The 16,551-nt window shown below is 44.3% G+C and overlaps 1 protein-coding gene across 1 annotated transcript; it reads right to left on the bottom strand.

Annotated features, from left to right (window-relative positions):
- Positions 1-891: 891 nt before the first annotated feature.
- LOC110508252 (metallophosphoesterase 1-like) lies at positions 892-14,719 on the bottom strand. Its single transcript, XM_036966348.2, has 9 exons — positions 14,078-14,719; positions 13,693-13,801; positions 11,512-11,615; positions 10,896-10,976; positions 9,784-9,895; positions 9,495-9,572; positions 8,276-8,398; positions 6,664-6,804; positions 892-4,395 (listed from the first exon to the last, which is right to left on the bottom strand). The coding sequence occupies exons 1-9, from the start codon at positions 14,335-14,337 to the stop codon at positions 4,210-4,212; spliced, it is 1,194 nt and encodes a 397-aa protein (XP_036822243.2). The 5' UTR covers positions 14,338-14,719; the 3' UTR covers positions 892-4,209.
- Positions 14,720-16,551: the final 1,832 nt, after the last annotated feature.

Genomic DNA, 16,551 nt, shown 5'->3' with positions numbered 1-16,551 from the left:
ACAATTTATTCCTACATTTTGCTTAGCACTTGTAACAGGCTGATTGGTTGTCTGTTTGAACCATTAAAGAGGGCTCTGCTATTCTTGGGTAGTGGAATGACCTTTGACTCCTTCCATGTCTGAGGGCACACAGTGTCTTCTAGACCTAAATTGAAAATGTGGCAAACAGGAGTCACAATGTATTCTGCTACCAACCGAGTACTGTTTGTGAAATTTCACACACTATAAAACCTCCCCCCCCCCCCAGCATACTATTTAGTATGCTAGTATGGATATTCGGACATGGCCAGTGTCTCTGTAGTGAGTTAGTGATTGCATCCCAAATGGCACCCTATTCCCTATATAGTGCACTTATTTTGAACAGAGTCCTACGGTTCCTGTTGTAAGTGGTCTAGGTTGAAGCAACAACGTTTAAAGCCCATGTATGTTTTTACCTCTTTCAGTAAAGTCACTTCCATGTGTGATGTATGGACGGTGAACATTTCATAACGGCAGCGTAGCCTAGTGGTTAGAGCGTTGGACTCATAACCGAAAGGTTGCAAGTTCGAATCCCCGACCTGACGAGGTACAAATCTGTCGTTCCCCTGAACAGGCAGTTAACCCACTGTTCCTACGGCCGTCATTGAAAATAAGAATTTGTTCTTAACTGACTTGCCTAGTTAAATAAAGGTAAAATAAAATAAATAGGATCCTTTTTAATATGTTTCACTTTCTTTACTGAGTTACTGTGTCACTGTGTCACTACGGTGGTAATGATGCAGTTGAACTGTTGAGACAGTTTCATGCCTAGTTAGTTCCTGGTTAACTGATGTCATAGAAAGTGTTTCCAGATGGTTCTGCCGCATTGGTCTACAGTCACAGACAAATTCACCTGAACTCTGTTGACAATAATCTGCTTTTTTTTATTTATTAGTATTTACATCAGGTATTTACACAGGGAAAAACAATGGTCTTAAAGGAAACACATTAGGAAACACATTAGGGCCAGTGTGTGTGTGTGTGTGTGTGTGTGTGTGTGTGTGTGTGTGTGTGTGTGTGTGTGTGTCGTTAATACTATACATCAAATGCTGGTTGAAGACATGCGCTTCCATATCTTGTATCAGACTTCTGTACTGTATATACAGTGCCTTGCGAAAGTATTCGGCCCCCTTGAACTTTGCGACCTTTTGCCACATTTCAGGCTTCAAACATAAAGATATAAAACTGTATTTTTTTGTGAAGAATCAACAACAAGTGGGACACAATCATGAAGTGGAACGACATTTATTGGATATTTCAAACTTTTTTAACAAATCAAAAACTGAAAAATTGGGCGTGCAAAATTATTCAGCCCCTTTACTTTCAGTGCAGCAAACTCTCTCCAGAAGTTCAGTGAGGATCTCTGAATGATCCAATGTTGACCTAAATGAGTAATGATGATAAATACAATCCACCTGTGTGTAATCAAGTCTCCGTATAAATGCACCTGCACTGTGATAGTTTCAGAGGTCCGTTAAAAGCGCAGAGAGCATCATGAAGAACAAGGAACACACCAGGCAGGTCCGAGATACTGTTGTGAAGAAGTTTAAAGCCGGATTTGGATATAAAAAGATTTCCCAAGCTTTAAACATCCCAAGGAGCACTGTGCAAGCGATAATATTGAAATGGAAGGAGTATCAGACCACTGCAAATCTACCAAGACCTGGCCGTCCCTCTAAACTTTCAGCTCATACAAGGAGAAGATTGATCAGAGATGCAGCCAAGAGGCCCATGGTCACTCTGGATGAACTGCAGAGATCTACAGCTGAGGTGGGAGACTCTGTCCATAGGACAACAATCAGTCGTATATTGCACAAATCTGGCCTTTATGGAAGAGTGGCAAGAAGAAAGCCATTTCTTAAAGATATCCATAAAAAGTGTTGTTTAAAGTTTGCCACAAGCCACCTGGGAGACACACCAAACATGTGGAAGAAGGTGCTCTGGTCAGATGAAACCAAAATTTAACTTTTTGGCAACAATGCAAAACGTTATGTTTGGCATAAAAGCAACACAGCGCATCACCCTGAACACACCATCCCCACTGTCAAACATGGTGGTGGCAGCATCATGGTTTGGGCCTGCTTTTCTTCAGCAGGGACAGGGAAGATGGTTAAAATTGATGGGAAGATGGATGGAGCCAAATACAGGACCATTCTGGAAGAAAACCTGATGGAGTCTGCAAAAGACCTGAGACTGGGACGGAGATTTGTCTTCCAACAAGACAATGATCCAAAACATAAAGCAAAATCTACAATGGAATGGTTCAAAAATAAACATATCCAGGTGTTAGAATGGCCAAGTCAAAGTCCAGACCTGAATCCAATCGAGAATCTGTGGAAAGAACTGAAAACTGCTGTTCACAAATGCTCTCCATCCAACCTCACTGAGCTCGAGCTGTTTTGCAAGGAGGAATGGGAAAAAATTTCAGTCTCTCGATGTGCAAAACTGATAGAGATATACCCCAAGCGACTTACAGCTGTAATCGCAGCAAAAGGTGGCGCTACAAAGTATTAACTTAAGGTGGCTGAATAATTTTGCACGCCCAATTTTTCAGTTTTTGATTTGTTAAAAAAGTTTGAAATATCCAATAAATGTCGTTCCACTTCATGATTGTGTCCCACTTGTTTTTGATTCTTCACAAAAAAAATACAGTTTTATATCTTTGTTTGAAGCCTGAAATGTGGCAAAAGGTCGCAGAGTTCAAGGGGGCCGAATACTTTCGCAAGGCACTGTATACAGGCCGCACAGAGATCAGAACCTGTAGTCATAAACCCTCCTCCAGAGTAGGACTGCTGATCTAGGATCAGTTTGGCCTTTTGATATCACAATGAATGAGATGACATGGACAGGAATAGCCTCCTGATCCTAGATCAGCACTACTACTCTGAGATGGTTTTATGAATACAGGCCGGAGATGGGAGACGGTGAACTGTAATATTTCTTAGGGGGGGGGCACCATATTTCCTGCACCACATTCAGTAGTCAAACGTTGCAGATAGAAATGGCATGAATAGAGCCAACGTGATTCCAACACACAGGTGCTCTCCAGGTAGAAGCTGTCCTTAACTACAGATCTAGAATCAGATCACTGTATCCCCAATACTAATGTTAAGGTACTGTTAGGGCAGAGTTGGTCAACACTACCCCCGGAGAACTCTTTCCCCTTTTCACACTACTAACCCGAGTAGAGCTGTACTGGGCGAGCCTGGTAATGCAACAATCAGAGTTGCTGGAACCATACTGGAAAGGACAATTGGACAAAATAAAGAGTACGGTTCGGTTCTATAGTGTGAAGCAGGTACCAGCCACCTCTCTGCATGAGAGGGACGACAGCATAGCCACCTCTCTGCATGAGAGGGATGACAGCATAGCCACCTCTCTGCATGAGAGGGACGACAGCATAGCCACCACTCTGCATGAGACGAACGACAGCATAGCCACCTCTCTGCATGAGACGAACGACAGCATAGCCACCTCTCTGCATGAGACGAACGACAGCATAGCCACCTCTGCATGAGAGGGACGACAGCATAGCCACCTCTCTGCATGAGAGGGATGACAGCATAGCCACCTCTCTGCATGAGAGGGACGACAGCATAGCCACCACTCTGCATGAGACGAACGACAGCATAGCCACCTCTCTGCATGAGAGGGACGACAGCATAGCCACCTCTCTGCATGAGAGGGATGACAGCATAGCCACCTCTCTGCATGAGAGGGACGACAGCATAGCCACCTCTCTGCATGAGAGGGACGACAGCATAGCCACCACTCTGCATGAGACGAACGACAGCATAGCCACCTCTCTGCATGAGAGGGACGACAGCATAGCCACCTCTCTGCATGAGAGGGATGACAGCATAGCCACCTCTCTGCATGAGAGGGATGACAGCATAGCCACCACTCTGCATGACCGGGACGACAGCATAGCCACCTCTCTGCATGAGAGGGACGACAGAGCATAGCCACCTCTCTGCATGAGAGGGACGACAGAGCATAGCCACCTCTCTGCATGAGAGGGACGACAGAGCATAGCCACCTCTCTGCATGAGAGGGACGACAGAGCATAGCCACCTCTCTGCATGAGAGGGACGACAGAGCATAGCCACCTCTCTGCATGACCGGGACGACAGCATCCAGTATCTGACCCTCTATCATTCAGCAGTCATGGACAACCTCTACCTGAGACGATCAGAGAGACTTGTGTTTGCTGATGGGACAGAAGTTGAGGCACCGGAGAAGACCTCTTATCCACAGGCAGTGGACCAGAGGGAGGAGGAGGAGGCTGGCTCCGGTAGAACAGTACAGAGCTATCACCGTACTCTCCTCTGGAAGGAAACACTTCGACAGGCCGTAACCGCTTGGAGAGAAAGAACCCTGAGAGAGAGAAATAAAGGTAATACTGTATATATTGTGTCTATGGCGTACAGTGCATTCGGAAAGTATTCAGACCCCTTCCCTTTTTCCACATTTTGTTACAATTACAGCCTTATTCTAAAATAGTTTCAATTAATTATTTTCCTCAATCTATACACATTACCCCATAATGACATCACACTGCCCCATAATGACATCACACTACCCCATAATGACATCACACTGCCCCATAATGACATCACACTGCCCCATAATGACATCACACTGCCCCATAATGACATCACACTGCCCCATAATGACATCACACCACTGCCCCATAATGACATCACACTGCCCCATAATGACATCACACTACCCCATAATGACATCACACTGCCCCATAATGACATCACACTGCCCCATAATGACATCACACTGCCCCATAATGACATCACACTGCCCCATAATGACATCACACTACCCCATAATGACATCACAATACCCCATAATGACATCACACTGCCCCATAATGACATCACACTGTCCCATAATGACATCACAATACCCCATAATGACATCACACTACCCCATAATGACATCACACTGCCCCATAATGACATCACACTGCCCCATAATGACATCACACTACCCCATAATGACATCACACTGCCCCATAATGACATCACACTGCCCCATAATGACATCACACTGCCCCATAATGACATCACACTACCCCATAATGACATCACACTACCCCATAATGACATCACACTGCCCCATAATGACATCACACTGCCCCATAATGACATCACACTACCCCATAATGACATCACACTACCCCATAATGACATCACACTGCCCCATAATGACATCACACTGCCCCATAATGACATCACACTGCCCCATAATGACATCACACCACTGCCCCATAATGACATCACACTGCCCCATAATGACATCACACTGCCCCATAATGACATCACACTGCCCCATAATGACATCACACTACCCCATAATGACATCACACCACTGCCCCATAATGACATCACACTGCCCCATAATGACATCACACTACCCCATAATGACATCACACTGCCCCATAATGACATCACACTGCCCCATAATGACATCACACTGCCCCATAATGACATCACACTGCCCCATAATGACATCACACTGCCCCATAATGACATCACACTACCCCATAATGACATCACAATACCCCATAATGACATCACACTGCCCAATAATGACATCACACTGCCCCATAATGACATCACAATACCCCATAATGACATCACAATACCCCATAATGACATCACACTGCCCCATAATGACATCACACTGCCCCATAATGACAAAACGAAAATCAGGTTTTTAGAAATAATAATATAACTATTCAGACCCTTTGCTATGAGACTGTAAATTGAGCTCAGGTGCATCCTGTTTCCCATTGATCATCATTGAGAACTTGATTGGAGTCTAGAGAAAGTGCAGCGAGATCCTTGATGAAAACCTGCTCAGGACCTCAGACTGGGGTGAAAGTTCACCTTCCAACAGGACAATGACCCTAAGCACACAGCCAAGACAATGCAGGTGTGGCTTTGGGACAAGTCTCTGAATGTCCTTGAGTGGTCCAGCCAGAGCCTGGACTTGAACTTGATCGAACATCTCTGGAGAGACCTGAAAATAGCTGTGCAGCGATACTTCCCATCCACCCTAACAGGGCTTGAGAGGATCTGCAGTGAAGAATGGGAGAAACTCCCCAAATACAGGTGTGCCAAGCTTGTAGCGTGATACCCAAGAAGACTGGAGGCTGTAATCGCTGCCAAAGATGCTTCAACGAAGTACTGAGTAAAGAGTCTGAATACTTATGTAAATGTGTTTTTTTTTTAAATATATATAAATGTATAAGAAAATAAAAAGTGTTTCCTTTGTCATACGGTATTGTGTGTAGATTGATGAGGGGAAAAAAATAATTTAATACATTTTAGAATAAGGCTGTAACGTAAACAAAATGTGGAAAAAGTCAAGGGGTCTGAATACTTTCCGAATGCCCTGTATACAGGAGAAGGCTAAAGCACAAAACAGCTCTGTTAACATTGAGGTATCAGAGTAACATCAGAGTTCGTAGGTTAGTTTGATCTATTCCAGAGCTAGCACACCAGATTCGACTCGTCACTCACCCTCAAGTCCTTGTAATCAGGTGAGCTAGTTCAGGGCTACAACAACATTGTGAAACATCTGGGTGTCCCAGTGGAGAGGTTTATTACTGATTGAGTGACTTACCAGGATGAAACTGGGGTTGTTGCGGTTCCTCCAGTTGAAGGACGGAACACTGATCTCTGTGTACTGGTTGTCATGGAGAACCTGACAGCCGCTGTGGGTGTGGCCACTGAGAACCAGGCGGGGCTTAAACCATTGCAACAGCTGGGAGGAGGAAGGGAAGGAATCTTTTCATCATACCTGTACCCCAGGAGGCTGGTGAGGGGAGTACGGGTCATAATAATGGCAGGGTTCATTCATACCGTTCCAGCCGTTACTATGAACCTGTCTTCCCCATTTAAGATGCCACCAGCCGCCTGTGACTTGTACCTCGCGCTATGGCTAATGGCAAATGTAACATTATATCAGGGGTGGCCAACTAACTCTACAAGATAATGGTTTACTGGATAACCAGGCCTCTCATTACAGATGCTCTGTTGGTGAAAGGTCAATGACAGCTGCAGGATGACCACTGTCCACATCACAGACATCTGGTCTGGTCTAGACAGACAACCGGTACCGTCCCTGGTCTAGTGACAGACAACTGGTACCGTCCCCGGTCTAGACAGACATCCATTACCGTCCCTGGTCTACTGACAGACATCCGGTACCGTCCCTGGTCTAGACAGACATCTGGTACCATCCCTGGTCTACTGACAGACATCCGGTACCGTCCCTGGTCTAGTGACAGACATCTGGTACCATCCCTGGTCTACTGACAGACATCCGGTACTGTCCCTGGTCTAGTGACAGGCAACCGGTACCGTCCCTGGTCTAGTGACAGACATCCGGTACCATCCCTGGTCTAGTGACAGACATCCGGTACCGTCCCTGGTCTAGTGACAGACATCCGGTACTTTGGGATTTGGTGGCCAAATTATAATCTGAGTGGTGGGCCGCGGACGGTCGAAACAAATAGACATTTATTTATTTATAAAAATGTAAGTTAAACAATAGCTTTTTAGGGTCTTTTAACGATAGTAATCTCAGTAATCTAAGTTTGAACTAATCATAATATTTCATATCAAACAATCAAATTGTTGTCATATAACTGGACACCTAACAGCACACTGTGATCCAGTAGTAAAGATGTCTTCAACATTTAGTCATTGTAGAATTGAAACTGCATTCAAATTTTGATGTCTTGTAATTTTACACATTTTGCCATTGGGGATGGAGAGAACATTTTTCAGTTTTAATCCTAATTCCCTGCAGTTCTACTCATTTTGCCATGTTCGTATATCTGAGTTGGTGACTAACAAAATCAATGGGGCCCCCCCTGGAGGTCAGGGCCCCTGGAGGTCAGGGCCCCTGGGCACAAGCCTTGGGTAGCTTGGTCAGCTATTCAGCCATGATTACAGCCATGATTACTTCCAAGTTTAGATAGGTAAATTAGCCTAGCCAGCAATCTATAAAATGTTATCTGACATGGGATAATGGATTGACTGTTGTCTATTCTTCTATTCAAACTCTCAACAATAAGTTGAGACACCGACTGACAATGTGCACCAAACCATGTGCTTTACCTCCTGTCACTCATTGCCATACAAAACACGTTGGGCTTCATAATGACAGCAAATTGAGGTTGGCAAGAGCACAAACTGATCTGGGACCAGTCTATCAGTTGTCCACGTACCCTGTGAGAGGCCTCCTGAGACAGCACGTCGTACTTCTCTCTGAACAGCAGGTGGCGCTCTTCAGGAGGAGCAGCATCCCGACCCGTACAGCCCGCATCACTCACCCGGTACAGAGGGTAATGCTGAGAGAGAGAGAGAGAGGCAGACAGACACAGACAGGCAGACAGGCAGACAGGCAGACAGGTAGGCAGGCAGACAGACAGACAGACAGGCAGACAGGTAGGCAGGCAGACAGACAGACAGGCAGACAGGTAGGCAGGCAGACAGACAGGCAGACAGACGGACAGGCAGACAGGTAGGCAGGCAGACAGACAGGCAGGCAGACAGACAGACAGACAGGCAGACAGGTAGGCAGGCAGACAGACAGGCAGACAGACGGACAGGCAGACAGACGGACAGGCAGACAGGTAGGCAGGCAGACAGACAGACAGGCAGACAGGTAGGCAGGCAGACAGACAGACAGACAGGCAGACAGGTAGGCAGGCAGACAGACAGGCAGACAGACGGACGATATGCTGTTGATTAGTGTGAGTAGTCCTCGTTTTCCAATCAAGTCACTTGGAGATAGAGGAACAAACTGGAAATGTGAAAAGAACTTCAGAAACTCAACTCATTTAGAACAACAACAAAAAAATAATTTGTAATTAAACCAGCTCTTCTACCTTTCACTACCTATTATGAGTACACGGTATGGTTATTACCACGCAATAGGGGTTATTGCCATGCAATAGGGGCTATTACCACGCCATAGGGGTTATTACCACGCAATAGGGGTTATTGCCATGCAATAGGGGCTATTACCACGCAATAGGGGTTATTACCGTGCCATAGGGGCTATTACCATGCCATAGGGGCTATTACCACGCAATAGGGGTTATTACCGTGCCATAGGGGCTATTACCATGCCATAGGGGCTATTACCACGCCATAGGGGTTATTACCATGCCATAGGGGCTATTACCACGCCATAGGGGTTATTACCATGCCATAGGGGTTATTACCATGCCATAGGGGTTATTACCATGCCATAGGGGTTATTACCGTGCAATAGGGGTTATTACCGTGCCATAGGGGTTATTACCGTGCAATAGGGGTTATTACCGTGCCATAGGGGCTATTACCATGCAATAGGGGTTATTACCGTGCCATAGGGGCTATTACCATGCCATAGGGGTTATTACCGTGCAATAGGGGTTATTATAAAGAGCATATATCTACCTGCAGGATAATGGGTGGTGTAGGAGGATAGGTCCATGCGTCTCGGCAGAATTCTTTAATAATGCTGGACTGGGAATTCTGTCAGATAGCAAAACACAACAGGCATGTCATGAGGGCTCCATAACGTGTGAGGTAGAGGACGTTTCTACCTGTAGTAATGAACAGTTGAGGTTCCTGGACAGTGTGTACAGCTGTCTGTGAGGTAGAGGACGTTTCTACCTGTAGTAATGAACAGTTGAGGTTCCTGGACAGTGTGTACAGCTGTCTGTGAGGTAGAGGATGTATCTACCTGTAGTAATGAACAGTTGAGGTTCCTGGACAGTGTGTACAGCTGTTTCTCCACTGATTGGCAGATAGGACAGCCGTCACCATGCAACGCCACGCTGTTAACCAATAGGAAGCTAGAGACACACACAAAGACAATATCTTAGGGTTTATACAGTAGAGAGACAACACCTTGGGGTTTATACAGTAGAGACAACACCTTGGGGTTTATACAGTAGAGAGACAACACCTTGGGGTTTATACAGTAGAGAGACAACACCTTGGGGTTTATACAGTAGAGAGACAACACCTTGGGGTTTATACAGTAGAGAGACAACACCTTGGGGTTTATACAGTAGAGAGACAACACCTTGGGGTTTATACAGTAGAGAGACAACACCTTGGGGTTTATACAGTAGAGAGACAACACCTTGGGGTTTATACAGTAGAGAGACAACACCTTGGGGTTTATACAGTAGAGAGACAACACCTTGGAGTTTATACAGTAGCTAGACAGAGACAACACCTTGGGGTTTATACAGTAGAGAGACAACACCTTGGGGTTTATACAGTAGAGAGACAACACCTTGGGGTTTATACAGTAGAGAGACAACACCTTGGGGTTTATACAGTAGAGAGACAACACCTTGGGGTTTATACAGTAGAGAGACAACACCTTGGGGTTTATACAGTAGAGAGACAACACCTTGGGGTTTATACAGTAGAGAGACAACACCTTGGGGTTTATACAGTAGAGAGACAACACCTTGGGGTTTATACAGTAGAGAGACAACACCTTGGGGTTTATACAGTAGAGAGACAACACCTTGGGGTTTATACAGTAGAGAGACAACACCTTGGGGTTTATACAGTAGAGAGACAACACCTTGGGATTTATACAGTAGCTAGACAGAGACAACACCTTGGGGTTTATACCATAGAGAGACAACACCTTGGGGTTTATACAGTAGAGAGACAACACCTTGGGGTTTATACAGTAGAGAGACAACACCTTGGAGTTTATACAGTAGAGAGACAACACCTTGGGGTTTATACCATAGAGAGACAACACCTTGGGGTTTATACAGTAGCTAGACAGAGACAACACCTTGGGGTTTATACAGTAGAGAGACTTACTTCACTCCTTTCTTGGTGACCATTCTGGTGGAGGTGGTATTGAAGGCCTTCTCAAAGCGTTGTAACTTGAACCAGTCCATTCTTCAGGAGGAGGAGATGGCCCCAAGCCAGTTAGAGGTTAGTCCATGCAGTCACGTCCAGACAAGCCCGTTTTGCATCATTATTCTGTGAGACTTTTCATTGGCTACCACAAGTTTCTTTTGAAGGTTAAACTGTCAAGAACAGAGGCCACTATTCACTATTCCCCAGTATGCTTTGGCTATTCTGCAATCTGTAAATTACTATAGAAGGTCATTACAGAATGGGCCTGTCAAATTGGGATACAGTATACGGTATGTACAGGACGCTGCAGTATACGGTATGTACAGGAGGCTGCAGTATACGGTATGTACAGGACGCTGCAGTATACGGTATGTACAGGAGGCTGCAGTATACGGTATGTACAGGAGTCTGCAGTATACGGTATGAACAGGAGGCTGCAGTATACGGTATGAACAGGAGGCTGCAGTATACGGTATGTACAAGAGGCTGCAGTATACGGTATGTACAGGAGTCTGCAGTATACGGTATATACAGTATAGAGTCTGCAGCTTCATGCTGATGGATATTAACCTACTCGTAGTGGAAGCCGATGTCGTGGTTTCCAACCAGAACTACCAGCTCTGTGTCACTGGGATGTCTGAACATCTTCTGGAAACGACAAACATCATCCTCCCAATTCTGTGGAGGTAATAAGAGCAAGTGGACTATTACATAGACCTGTAGGGACAGGGGGAATAAATACAGTCAGTCTATAGGACTATTATATAGACCTGTAGGGACAGGGGGAATAAATACAGTCAGTCTATAGGACTATTATATAGACCTGTAGGGACAGGGGGAATAAATACAGTCAGTCTATAGGACTATTATATAGACCTGTAGGGACAGGGGGAATAAATACAGTCAGTCTATAGGACTATTATATAGACCTGTAGGGACAGGGGGAATAAATACAGTCAGTCTATAGGACTATTATATAGACCTGTAGGGACAGGGGGAATAAATACAGTCAGTCTATAGGACTATTATATAGACCTGTAGGGACAGGGGGAATAAATACAGTCAGTCTATAGGACTATTATATAGACCTGTGGGGACAGGGGGAATAAATACAGTCAGTCTATAGGACTATTATATAGACCTGTAAGGACAGGGGGAATAAATACAGTCAGTCTAGGACTGTTATATAGACCTGTAGGGACAGGGGGAATAAATACAGTCAGTCTATAGGACTATTACATAGACCTGTGGGGACAGGGGGAATAAATACAGTCAGTCTATAGGACTATTATATAGACCTGTAGGGACAGGGGGAATAAATACAGTCAGTCTATAGGACTATTACATAGGTAGAGGAATAAATACAGTCAGTCTATAGACCTGTAGGGACAGGGGGAATAAATACAGTCAGTCTATAGGACTATTACATAGACCTTTAGGGACAGGGGGAATAAATACAGTCAGTCTAGGACTATTATATAGACCTGTAGGGACAGGGGGAATAAATACAGTCAGTCTATAGGACTATTACATAGACCTTTAGGGACAGGGGGAATAAATACAGTCAGTCTAGGACTATTATATAGACCTGTAGGGACAGGGGGAATAAATACAGTCAGTCTATAGGACTATTATATAGACCTGTAGGGACAGGGGGAATAAATACAGCCAGTCTAGGACTATTATATAGACCTGTGGGGACAGGGGGAATAAATACAGTCAGTCTATAGGACTATTACATAGACCTGTAGGGACAGGGGGAATAAATACAGTCAGTCTATAGGACTATTATATAGACCTGTAGGGACAGGGGGAATAAATACAGTCAGTCTATAGGACTATTACATAGACCTGTAGGGACAGGGGGAATAAATACAGTCAGTCTATAGGACTATTATATAGACCTGTAGGGACAGGGGGAATAAATACAGTCAGTCTATAGGACTATTACATAGACCTTTAGGGACAGGGGGAATAAATACAGTCAGTCTAGGACTATTATATAGACCTGTAGGGACAGGGGGAATAAATACAGTCAGTCTATAGGACTATTACATAGACCTTTAGGGACAGGGGGAATAAATACAGTCAGTCTAGGACTATTATATAGACCTGTAGGGACAGGGGGAATAAATACAGTCAGTCTATAGGACTATTATATAGACCTGTAGGGACAGGGGGAATAAATACAGTCAGTCTAGGACTATTATATAGACCTGTGGGGACAGGGGGAATAAATACAGTCAGTCTATAGGACTATTACATAGACCTGTAGGGACAGGGGGAATAAATACAGTCAGTGTATAGGACTATTATATAGACCTTTAGGGACAGGGGTAATAAATACAGTCAGTCTATAGGACTATTACATAGACCTGTGGGGACAGGGGGAATAAATACAGTCAGTCTAGGACTATTATATAGACCTTTAGGGACAGGGGGAATAAATACAGTCAGTCTATAGGACTATTATATAGACCTGTAGGGACAGGGGGAATAAATACAGTCAGTCTATAGGACTATTATATAGACCTGTAGGGACAGGGGGAATAAATACAGTCAGTCTATAGGACTATTACATAGACCTGTTCAGTGTTTGCCTACTGTCGCTAGAATAACATCGACGCCGCATCAACAGGTTTGTACCTCTTTGCATAATTGCTAAGACTAAGTTGCAGGTTCGAATCTCAATATGGACAACTCCAGGAATTGGCTGCAGTGTACCCTGTATTAACGGGCGTTTATGGGCACATACCTTTGGAGAGCTCCACTTCCCCTCGTCGAACACATCTCCCAGAATAAAAACGACCTCGGGTCGGAGCAGTGCCAGCGCGGTCTGGAAAGCCCGTTCCATCTGCCATTCTCTGGGTGGCACAGAGACAGACCGACACACTGTCAGCTCAGTGCACCATGCATTACCCGCTCTGTTGTGATTGTTGAAGACTCAACTCATCTTCTTGGAGACAGAGTGGATATTGGCTGATAAGGAGAGTCGGGGAGCGGAAGAACCACTGTACACGCACGCATCTCATGCATTCCCTTGTATAATAGAAACTCGCTCACAAAGTATATGCTAAACATACAATTATTTATTTTCACAATAAAATACTTAGTTAGATCTATTTATCAGGATCAATTACCTTCGCAGTTTGTCGAACCAGTGCCCTCCGACAGCGCCGAGGAGGTGCGTGTCTGAAAGCACCATAGCGCGGAGAACCTCCGCGTTTGGTTGCCCGCCTGCGCTCTTCTCAGCCGCCGGCGCACCATGGTCGATCCCTGGCCAACCACACTGTAATATCGCGGCGTAATAAATCAGATACTCACAGAATATGAAAACGCTGCAAACCGCTCCGAACAGGACAATAACGGCGCTGCATACGACGCTCAAGCCCGGCATCATATCTCTATTGTTATGGTTTTCAGATGGCCTGCAATAGAGGCGCACTGGTGGAGCGGCGGCGTTTCACCAGGCATCGTCTCTTTTTATTTTTTTCAAACCTAAATATCACAATGTCTTCGTGGCGTTTTCATCGCATTGGTGAACAATTGTAGAGAAATAACTGTATGTTTTTTTAATTAAATTTTTATTCAAAGATCTGAACGGCGACCGATAACCTTGTCTCCCTGAGCAAGCAGTCGAGTGGACTGTTGACAGCTGAGCGATCTGCAAGACGCTGTTTTGCAATAGGTCCCCATTCACGCGCTTTCGCAGTTGGATGGGGGTGGAGGAGCGGGGAGGGGGGGTAGATGTAGTTGATTCTGTTGTCCTTGACCCATGGAATAGCCACGGGGCTCATTCAATAATATAATTCCATGTGTAATTCTTGACAATGTCTCTAAAGAGGATCTTTATTGATTGGAGATTTCTCTAGATGACTGAAATAGGTGTTATTGAGTACTTCCTGTAAAGCCAGACAGCAAAGCAGTGAATTATATAGCTATGATTACAACAACATTCTTGTCACGTTGGGGTTAAAATCATATAATACAGCCTTCATTTACACTGTCATCACATAATAATGATTCCTAATTATAAGGTGGCATCAGGACTGGGCTCTCAGATTAACTAGCTAGCCAATCTATGAAGAGCTCAGGAGCATAAGGAACCAGATTATCCTAACAATTTCTTGAGAGGACCAATGAACAGCTTTAAAGGCACAGTAACCTGCTTCACCAATTTTATATTTCACTGAACAAATGAAAAGTCGAAATCATTGTTCATTCTTATATGACATTTGCTAACAGCAGTCAAACAGCCCAATGCAGAATGAGTGTGCGGTGCAGTTCAGTAACGTGTCTCTGAGAGTGTTTCAGTGCTGTCACAGGGCATTCATACGGTATGTTTACACTGAATTGAATGGACAGTAGTATCTCTTGACATATTCTTCAATATTAACATTCAGAAATGTCCCCCAAAAAATATTGGGTCAGCCGGCAGGCACAACTGTTTCGTAATGACATCGTTGACTTGTAGATGGAACTGGTAAGAAATATAGGACTTGGTTCGTTCCTTCATCAAGGAAGACAATATATGTTCAGGGATACGCCTCTAAGGCTTTTGATTGACAGGTCTAGAAGCTAATAGTGTTGTCATTCCTTCCTCTTATGTCACAATGGGATTCTGAGAGGCAACGGTCTTCCTCATAGCCAGGTTGTACGTGTTGCCTTTCCTTCCTTTATAAGCACAGGTCACGATCCTCGCCCAAACATATTCTCCCTGTAAAGCCAACCCAAAACACTGTTCTTTACTATCTTCTTGCCCGATTGATATACAGTAGCAGCAGCTTCTCTACGCCAGCTGTTGTTGGTTGAGGAATCAGAACACGTATTTCATGACAGACAATTGTTCTATTGTAAAAAAGGCCCATACTAAGTGGTGTGTGTGTGTGCGTGTGTGTGTGTGTGTATGTGTAACTATACTGTACCAGAAGTCCCCACAAGAATAGTAAACAAACAAACATGTGACCAACTGGCAGGGTAGGGTAGAGTACCTTCTAAATGTAATCTGTTACAATTACTAGTTACCTGGTCAAAATTGTAGTCTAATGTAATCTGATTACATCCAGTTACTTTTAGATTACTTTCCCCGTTAGAAGAAGACAAAAAAATATTTTAATTTCATAAATCAATGTTAAAGTTTACATAGCTGGCCATATATGGATGTTACATGTTACTTCATGGGTTGGTGATGTAGACTTCTTCTAACCCATCGCTTTCTACAACATAATGATACATTTAAATAATATCTTTACAATTAAAAACCAAAGTCTATCAGATTTCCAGTCATTACAATAAATGTTATACCCATTGACCTTCAAGAACAGGACCTGGATATGTGGAAGTATAGATTATCTAAATAGTTTTACCTGAGCATGACCCCAAAACTAAGGACTTATTAGCCTGCTCTGTTGTTTATGATTGTGTTGTCATGGAGGACTGATTGTTGTTTATGATTGTGTTGTCATGGAGGACTGATTGTTGTTTATGATTGTGTTGTCAAGGAGGACTGATTGTTGTTTATGATTGTGTTGTCAAGGAGGACTGATTGTTGTTTATGATTGTGTTGTCATGGAGGACTGATTGTTGTTTATGATTGTGTTGTCATGGAGGACTG

Source organism: Oncorhynchus mykiss, chromosome 28 (assembly GCF_057628025.1).
Source record: "Oncorhynchus mykiss isolate SJ-2025 chromosome 28, ASM5762802v1, whole genome shotgun sequence".
Taxonomy (NCBI): Eukaryota; Metazoa; Chordata; class Actinopteri; order Salmoniformes; family Salmonidae; genus Oncorhynchus; species Oncorhynchus mykiss.
Note: the sequence above shows the minus strand (reverse complement) of the source record. Positions and strands in the feature narration are given on the sequence as shown.

Excerpts from the sequence above, each read along its gene's own strand:
- LOC110508252 (XM_036966348.2), bottom strand. The coding sequence starts at position 14,337 with ATGATGCCGGGCTTGAGCGTCGTATGCAGCGCCGTTATTGTCCTGTTC. Across the intron at positions 10,977-11,511 it reads GACATCGGCTTCCACTACGA|AATGGACTGGTTCAAGTTAC; the intron begins GTAGGTTAATAT and ends CTCCTCCTGAAG. Across the intron at positions 4,396-6,663 it reads ACAACCCCAGTTTCATCCTG|GGTTCTTTCTCTCCAAGCGG; the intron begins GTAAGTCACTCA and ends TCTCTCTCTCAG.